The sequence below is a fragment of the Triticum dicoccoides genome, chromosome 6B (genome assembly GCF_002162155.2).
Source record: "Triticum dicoccoides isolate Atlit2015 ecotype Zavitan chromosome 6B, WEW_v2.0, whole genome shotgun sequence".
In the NCBI taxonomy this organism is placed as follows: Eukaryota; Viridiplantae; Streptophyta; class Magnoliopsida; order Poales; family Poaceae; genus Triticum; species Triticum dicoccoides.
Window position 1 is genome coordinate 650,261,261 of NC_041391.1, and position 8,739 is coordinate 650,269,999.

Consider the following 8,739-nt stretch of genomic DNA (forward strand, 5'->3'; position numbering starts at 1 on the left):
CCTCCGCCTCGCTTCCTGCTACCAGTGCGCTTGCCCACGCCGTGCTTTGCTGCTGCTGCCGCTGCCGCTGCCGTCGTGTGGTTAGGGGAGCGATGCGGGCCTCCAGATCGTTTGATTTGGGTGAGGCCCGAGATTTCCGCGGTTAGTAGAGGCTCTCAGGTTGTTTGGTCTAGTAGTTCTAGCTGCCTGGATTATGGGGAGATTTCCATCTTCCGAGACCAATTCATGCCGTTGCTTTGATGCCAAACTATGGTGCTTGCATGCCCGCGGCTGCTGTAGTTTAGTTAGATTTCTTCTCCCTCTGGCGGAGTAATCCTGGCATGCTAGTTCCTTGTGTGGAAAGGGTCCATGATTCTCGAAATGGTTTTCGCAAGATATTTGTAATGTGTGTGAGAGGGGAGTTGGGAGGTCCCTCTACGTCTCAAGGGATTATGGGTTTCTATTTGTGGTTACTCAGGAGAGGAAAAACATAGAGCTCTTTGCTTGAGAATCGAGATGGTTTTCTAACTACAGGAATTCACGGGCTTGATGTGTTTGAGATAGTTTTGAGGAAGCATCTTCAAACTTTCCTGCCCCTCTTTTCTCTGCTGCCGATGAAGACATTGTTCACGTCCTATACTCCCGCGCCTCCTATGGTCATGACCTGTGGGCGTGCCCCCTGTGGCCGTCTTCCACGCTTGAAGACGGCTGCAAACCTGCAACTTCTATGCTCAGCAGTTGGGCTGTTTTAACTACGTCCTTCGAAACACATTCATCCTCCTCTTGCTGCGGGTTACCTGAAAAATAATGGACAGGCTGGTTTTCGGATGTGCGTGCCTCCCCCAGTCCCCAGGTTATAGGCATGATTCTTGAGCGTGCAGAACTCTGGCCCCGCCTCCTCCTGTGTCGGCTTTATGGAGATCCTGTTCTAGTGCGCTGATTTTGAAAAGCGAGAGATTAAGCTTCTCCCGCCCCCTTCCCCCATTGCGTACTCCCCACCCCTCCTTCCACGCCTAGCATGGGGTGGTAAAATCCTGCCACCTGTACGTTGTTGCTTTTTTAGATGAAAGGCAACTTTATAGACCCGCCAATCCCCAGGTTTGAATATGTTGTTGTCTTTAATAAGTAATTCAGGTGGGGCCCTCCCCCACCGTTGTTTGTCTTGTCGATATTGTTTCTTTTTGGAGGCGGGTCTTCTCCATACTGTTATAGTTTGATTGCTAGCGGGTAGCAACTCTGTTAGATCGCCAGCATCCAAAATGGTGACAAGCATTTATGATTCCATTCACACGTAAATAGAACCGCAAGGTCCTGCTGGCCGGTGAAACTTCCTAGTTCAACAATTCATAGGATCAATTTGTTTTTCACTGTGTTTGTAGCTCAATGCTTGAATAGTTAGGACGTATGAGAAGTTGATCAATTTCCTGGTTCACGATTTCATTCTTCCAACCAAAATTGAGCTGAGTATGTTTTTACTTTGCTTTGCAGAGATTTTATATTTTTGGAACTAATGCTGACAAAACAGTATGGAGGCTACTCAAAATCGATAGATCGGAAACATCAGAGCTTGACATAGAAGAGTGTTCTACTGTATATACACAAGCTGAGTATCTTGAACTGGTAAGTGGTCTTGATGAAGATCACAGGTCAACTGGTGGGGTTAAATTTGTGACAAAGTTTTATGGTATAATTGGTAAGACATTCTCTCGTTGTTTGCAAACCCAGAATAAATTATTTGAATTGATTTGTATTTTACAGTAATCTTTTTCTCCAGGTTTCATTAAGTTCCTTGGGCCATTTTATATGTTAATTATTACCGAACAGAGAAAAATTGGGGAGATATTTGATCATCCAGTGTATCAGGTGACTAAGACTTCAATGATTGAGTTAGCAAATTCTAAATCTCGATCCAGTTTTCTGAATCCCAGGGATGAGAACAGGTTTGTGCATTCTCTTTACTTGAAAATGTTTTTTTATCACACTGAATTTGTTAGATTGATGGAGCAGAATTATTGTTGATGAAAGAAAGTATATGAATGAATATTACCAATTTTTTTGTCTATTATGAACTTTATTAGTTGATTGTACTCAAACCCCTAAAAAAAGTTGACTGTACTTAACTTTTCGTTGAAATATCTTAAGTTTGTATAGTATTGCACTGTTATTCAAATCTTCATAAGCTTCCACTGTTGTGCGGAGGAATCTTATGCGTCTCAAATGCATCACTATGTAGTGGATCCATGTTACCAACAGTTTCCTTAAATTATCAGGCTCCTTTTGTACTTCCTAGAGACCAACAGCTCACAAAGTACAATATTGATTTTATTTTTAAGAACCGAAACATGAATTCGAATATTCCATTACTAATTATTTCATTTCCTAGTAGCAAGCTCACCCTTTCTATAACTCCACAGATACAAGAAGATTTTGAACACACTTGATCTTAGGAAGGACTTCTTTTTCAGTTACTCATACCCTATCATGAGAGGTCTTCAGAAGAATTTAAGTGATCCACAAGAAGGGTGGTCACTATATGAGTCAACATTTGTGTGGAATGAGTTTCTTACTCGACAAATACGCAATTGTCTACGAAGTACTTTGTGGACTGTTGCATTAGTCTATGGTTTTTTTAAGCAGGTACGTGCCAAAGAAAGTTGCCTTTAAATTGCTATATAATGCCCACAGATGTACATAGTTTTCTAAGATAATTTTTCGTTTTTCTGAAATGGAGGCATTAGGAGTAACTTTGACTGGATTTAATTTTTTTCAGCTTACTAATATTTGACAGAAATCTGCTATCCAAACCCCCACTTTCTTTCTTCATTTTTGCCCTGTTTAACATAATCACATAGTTCTTCATTTTATCTCTATAATACCAATCTTGATCCAGTCTTTTTTTTCCTCAGTTTGATATATAACTACATAACACAATTGCGCAGTGCTGGTCTTAGATTAATAAATTTTGCCTCTGAACTTTCAATTTTTATGCCATGTTATTAGGACAAATTTGCAATATCTGGGAAGGACGTTATGTTCACACTCATTGCTAGGCGCTCAAGGCATTATGCTGGCACCAGGTTTGCCCATTTTAGACATTCGTTAAATATTTCTTTGTTAGTTTGGCATGATGTTTGGATTGAAGTGCTTTAATGGATGTTGTATAGATATTTAAAGAGGGGAGTAAATGAGAAGGGAAGAGTAGCGAATGATGTTGAGACTGAGCAAATTGTGTATGAAGCTGTGCCTATGCCTACAGAAGTAAGTTCTGTTGTGCAGAACAGGGGTTCGATCCCACTATTCTGGTCACAGGATACATCAAAATTGAACATAAAACCTGATATCATATGTAAGCTCCTAAACTTCTCTATGGTGTATGTGGGATCATTAAAACATTTAAAAATAAATATTTCTCATTTTGTCAGTGCATGAGAAGGACAAAAATTATGAAGCTACCAAGCTTCATTTTGAAAATCTTAGGGGGAGATATGGCAACCCTATAATTATCTTCAACTTGATTAAGGTGAGTTGCACCATCTTATTCTGGAGTAGCAACATCTTTGGATATGCTAACACATAAGTGCTAATTTACCCTGTTCTATAATGTAAGACGCGTGAAAGACGGGAATCCATGCTTCGTCGAGAATTTGATAAGGCAATACGGATCATAAATAAATTGTTTTCAGAGGAGAACCAGCTGCGGTTCTTACATTGGGATCTGCATAAAAACTCTCAAGGGTATTTGTTGTTATATTTATCATATTTTATTTCAATATGTCAGTAGCCTCTAGCATGCATTAATGAAGTAATTCTGTTTCAGAGAACCTACAAATGTACTTGATGTTCTTCTGAAAGTGGCATTTCGTGCTCTGACGTTGACCGAGTTCTTCTATTGTCAAGTTGCACCACCTACAGGGTCTGAGACTGCTCCTCACTGGCCTGCTCTATTGTGAGTTGGTCTTTATTACTATTTCCCCAATATGGTTTGTTTGATACATAATTTGATTTCTATTGTGCTCTTCTGTTTCAAGAAGTGCCAGTGCTCTTCATTATGCATCTAATCTCCTATTTCTGTTTGTTCTTTATAGGCACAGTCACGATCTATATTTTTGTGATGAAAACAGCAACAGTGACATATCCCAAGAAGATATCTCGGGCAGTTCTGACTCCTCTGGCAATGGAACCACGGAAGACAAAGCTGAAACCAGTGAACTGCCCCAACTAAAACCACCAATCTTCCAGAAAGGTGTCTTACGGACAAATTGTATAGACTGCTTGGATCGTACAAATGTTGCACAATATGCCTATGGTTTAGCTGCTCTTGGACATCAGCTGCATGCACTTGGTTGTGTAGAATCCCCAGAACTTGGTTTAGGTGCTCCCGCGGCTCATCATTTGATGCACTTTTATGAGAGGATGGGTGACACACTTGCCGTACAGTATAGCGGGTCGGCTGCTCATAATAAGGTATTTGAAAGAAACCCACCATTTGGTGGTATATTCTTTTCTTGTAATGGTAGGGAGGGGGTCAAGTCCTTTTTAGTTTACAGTTTCAAGTTGCAACTCTTTCTTTCAATAGCAAGTACCATCTGGGCATATGAAGACAACTTGGCTCTCTCTGCAGTTGTTTGCATCATGTAGTGTCTCCCAAGCTGCCAGGTATAAGCAGTTACACATAATAGCAACTTCTAGGAGAACTATAAAGCCAACTATAAAACTGTCATGTATATGAACTGTAACCAAAAGTTGAATGATAATCATATGTCGGTTTCTAGATGTGTAGCTGGCCTCTGAACTTTAACAATGACTAATTGATCATGGTACTGAACATAACGCTATACGAGAAGGGGAATACCACAAGATACTAAGATTGTACCATTCTGTTTATTACTTTATTGAGATGTCCATACTAATAAAAACATGTTTTTGATTTAGTATGGATCTTCATTCAGTTTTACTAGCAAATTATCAATTTTCGAGTGGAAATGTATTTGTTCTGCTTCTTGTCAACTTATTTTGCATTTTGATTTCATGTTTGGTTGTACAACACTGCTCTAATTTTCTTTGATGTGGTATTTCTTGAAGATCTTCTCTGCGAAGAGAGGACACTTGAAGCTTTTTATACGATCACAAGAGTTCTTCAGGACACTACAACGGCACTACAGCAACGCCTGTATAGATGCTAACAAACAGGCAGCTATAAACTTGTACGTTTTACTGAGAATCCATTTTCAGCATGCAGTAACAAGTTGTTTAACTGAAGTGTCGACTCACGTCAAGTCTGTTTTATTTTTATAGATTTTTGGGGTACTTCCAACCAAAGCAGGGAAGTCCTGCACTCTGGGAGCTAGAATCATCTTCTGAGGAACATAACAATGGATCTTTTGGGCATACAAGGTAAACACGAGACACCTATTTACTGCTTATCCACCTTACACTATCATATACTACCCCTGCCCCATAATGTAAGATGTTTTTGTAGTTCAAAGACAGAGGGAGTAATAACTAGACGATACCCCGCACATTGTTGTGGAACTGTATATATACTCCCCCGTAAACAAATATAAGATGTTTTAGATATTTCAGTATGGACTACATACTGACTGAAATGAGTGAACAAATACACTAAAATGCATGTATATACATCCGAATCAGAAAAGAGTTAGAATGTCTTATATTTGTTTATGGAGGGAGCAGTTTCTAAATATTGTGTAGAATACCAATTCAGCCCTTACGATTTAAATCATGTGAGAAATTTCTACATAAGTAAAAAACTAAATCTTAACATGAAAAGTTGTGCATGCCACAATTAAATGCAATTTGATTTAAAACCCACTTAGAACGCACTAATGCATGTTGCATGGTAGAGATTCTCATGCGTAGATTGGACGGCTGCTAGTGGATCAAGCTAGTAAATTTAATGGCTACAACAATTTTGATGATGTGGAAGCACGCATTTTGAGATAATTACTAGTGGGGATCACTCTCTTAGGTATATAGGATAATATGTGCAATGTTTCACATGTATGCAATCCAAAGAATTGTTGTATAAAACTATAAATGAAAATTTTCTGTGTGATGGACAATCCCTACACGAGTCCGCCTTTCACATCTGGAGTAATTTGACATACTCCATCCAATAAGAAAATGTTACAAATTAAGCACAGCCTGAAATTTCTTTTATGGGAAATCATATATTCGAACTAGCGCAAGACACTCCAGTCTTAAAAAACTAAATACCAGGACTGTATCATATGATCCTAAAACACAATTGTGTGTTGTACAATAGCATAACACTGCCAGGAATGCTAGATTTTTAGCCCAGAAAAGGATGCACTTAATATGTAATGCACCATACAGCATCAACAAAATAATGGTGACACTGAATTATGTGCACATTTTCAAATTTTCAATGATGCAAAGGAACACTAAGATTCTGTTTACACTAATGAGCACCATGAGGATCTTTTAGCCAATTTACTATGGGTAGCTTTCCCAGTTGTTACAATTGAAGATCGTTCAAGTTTTAGTTTGTATGAAACATGTGTTATGTAAATCAGCAAAGACCTTGTCATTGACTATTTGTTTGATGTCACAGTGACAGTATCAAAAGAGTGAATTCAGATGGCAGCATCCTTTCTGTAAGCAACACATCTATATCTGGCTGTAGTGGCTGCCATAATGAATTGTTGACTGCAGCGCAACCTGATGTCAGTACTGAGTTGCAACCTTCAAAAATGGAGTCTGATTTGGTGTATGAAAATGAGATTACGTCACCCATTGAAAGTAAAATGTCAAATTCAAGGTCAGTTTGTGTTAATTCAGGCTTTATACATTTGGTTTTATTTTTGGTTGCTAGTACGATAGTTCACTAGAAGGTAAAACTGTGTTGCTCCAAATAACTGCAGGTTCATCCTTTATATTTGACAGCTTTATTCGTCTCTAAAACCTACTGCAGATACACCCCCACACTGCCTCATGATCATATACATGATGTCCCAAGCAGTCAACTTGACCCTTGCAATTCGGGCGATTCAAACTTCCTGGATCTTGAATGGCTTTCAAATTCAGGCAATTCAAGTGATGAAAGGTCTTATTTTGCGTTGTGTTTATATTTTGTAATTGTCTCTCCCATGTATGCTTAACATCGACCCTTTAACTTGACTAAATATCCTAGTAATAACATTAAATTGTGCTCATTTGCTGCATGTACTTCTGTTTGTGAACATAAAGGGAACAACAAAAATGAAATTGAAGGAATCATTGATTCATTGTACTACGATCATTTTCTTCTTGCTCTGGCAATCACATGACCATCATTGCACTATTAGATACAATAGTTCCATATCAGTATGAAGTCGTTCTGCTCTGGCAATGACATAACCATCTAGTATTATTGAACAAAATCAGCATGATCTTACGTGGTACCATTTGGTCAAATCATATCGACAGCGAAGCCAATTAGAAATATTTTTGTTAGCTTTTGTTGTTCATCCAATTTCTTCCAGCCCGCTCATTGCTTTACTGCTCTCTAAAGATACCGACAAAACAATATTCTTCTCACCGTATCTTGCTAAACCGTGCTTGAACAGGTCGCTTGCAGTTAGCACACCAGATGCTCACCTTTCAACCGAGAATGTCATTAGTGACATAATTCCTGAAACTATGGTGAGCATAAATTCCCTCCCTCGGATCTCCACACTCAGATTTGCATTTTGTTCTTGTTTTTTGCTTCTGAATGTGTTGGAGTTTGTTTTAGATTAATTTGGAAAGTACTAGTGTGTTGATTTACAATGGCAGGCTACACAGATATGCGTCATTGACATTGTATTTGTGTCTATGAATAAAACCGATCACCTTATCCAAATCTTTTCAGGAAAACCAAGTCGCGGGGGTCCAGGCTCAGAAGCTACCCGAGCAATTCGTGCAGTGGGTTAACGATGGCGACAGCTTTTGGTTTTGAGACCACTCTGGTGCTGTGCCATGCATGCCTGGTTGCTTGGAAGACCGAGCATCTCTTTTCCAAACAGTCGCCAGAGCGCTTTGAGTTAGCAGATTAGGAGGTGGGAAGTGATGGTGGTTCAGTACTTCAGTCGGTTGCCGTGGCATACCATCCCGGATTTCGCCCATTCCACCTGAAGGGCAATGTGCTTAAAAGTGACAAGTTGTCGCCTATCATTCCCAGACTCCTTTAGTGAAGCATACAGTTCTGTTTATTTGTTCCTATGTTTGTACTTAGAGGAGAGTAGATAGAGTTTTTGTTTTCATTTTGAATAGAAAATAGATATAGGGTATGATAATGTGCTTTTCTCTTAAAACTGTGTATTGTCCATGGGAGTATAAATTTTCATGTGTAAATATCTCTACTCCTATAAAAGACTCAGTTGGTGATGATGGTGTGTCTGCCATCCGTCATTTCTAACCATCAGATCTGCATCTAATGATTGTGAGGTAAGCTGTGGCATTTTTGCAACAAGGCCCCACTTCTCTGCTCCAATTTGCAGAAAACCCCTTACTATCTTGAAACCAACCACATCCCTCCCTCACCTCATTCCTTACTAGAGTGTTTTTCTTTCAAGTTTGTGAACATGTATTATTCTACTTTGGATCCGTTGCAACGCACAGGCACATTGCTAGTATATATATATATATGTGATTGAAGTGCATGCCTGGTTGAGGTGGATCAGAAAGCTCCGTTTTTTTTTCTTCGGTTGATTTCTTTAGCCACTCCGATCTTGTCTTGAATGCGATGCAAGGAATGAA

At 39.2% G+C, this 8,739-nt stretch overlaps 1 protein-coding gene across 2 annotated transcripts; it reads left to right on the forward strand.

Moving 5' to 3' along the window:
- The first annotated feature begins 1,472 nt into the window (after positions 1 to 1,472).
- Positions 1,473 to 8,370, forward strand: LOC119323014 (phosphoinositide phosphatase SAC3-like). 2 transcript variants are annotated; one of them, XM_037596571.1, is made up of 15 exons: positions 1,473 to 1,672; positions 1,754 to 1,919; positions 2,394 to 2,616; positions 2,980 to 3,056; positions 3,144 to 3,325; positions 3,402 to 3,499; positions 3,587 to 3,714; positions 3,797 to 3,925; positions 4,065 to 4,443; positions 5,062 to 5,183; positions 5,275 to 5,373; positions 6,575 to 6,781; positions 6,935 to 7,066; positions 7,569 to 7,644; positions 7,853 to 8,370. In XM_037596571.1, exons 2-15 carry the CDS (start codon positions 1,783 to 1,785, stop codon positions 7,937 to 7,939), a joined length of 2,076 nt encoding a protein of 691 aa, XP_037452468.1. In that variant the 5' UTR covers positions 1,473 to 1,672; positions 1,754 to 1,782; the 3' UTR covers positions 7,940 to 8,370. The 2 variants fall into 2 exon arrangements, with proteins under 2 accessions (XP_037452468.1, XP_037452467.1); XM_037596570.1 differs by having other exon boundaries at positions 1,538 to 1,672; positions 3,797 to 3,892.
- The last annotated feature ends 369 nt before the right edge of the window (positions 8,371 to 8,739 follow it).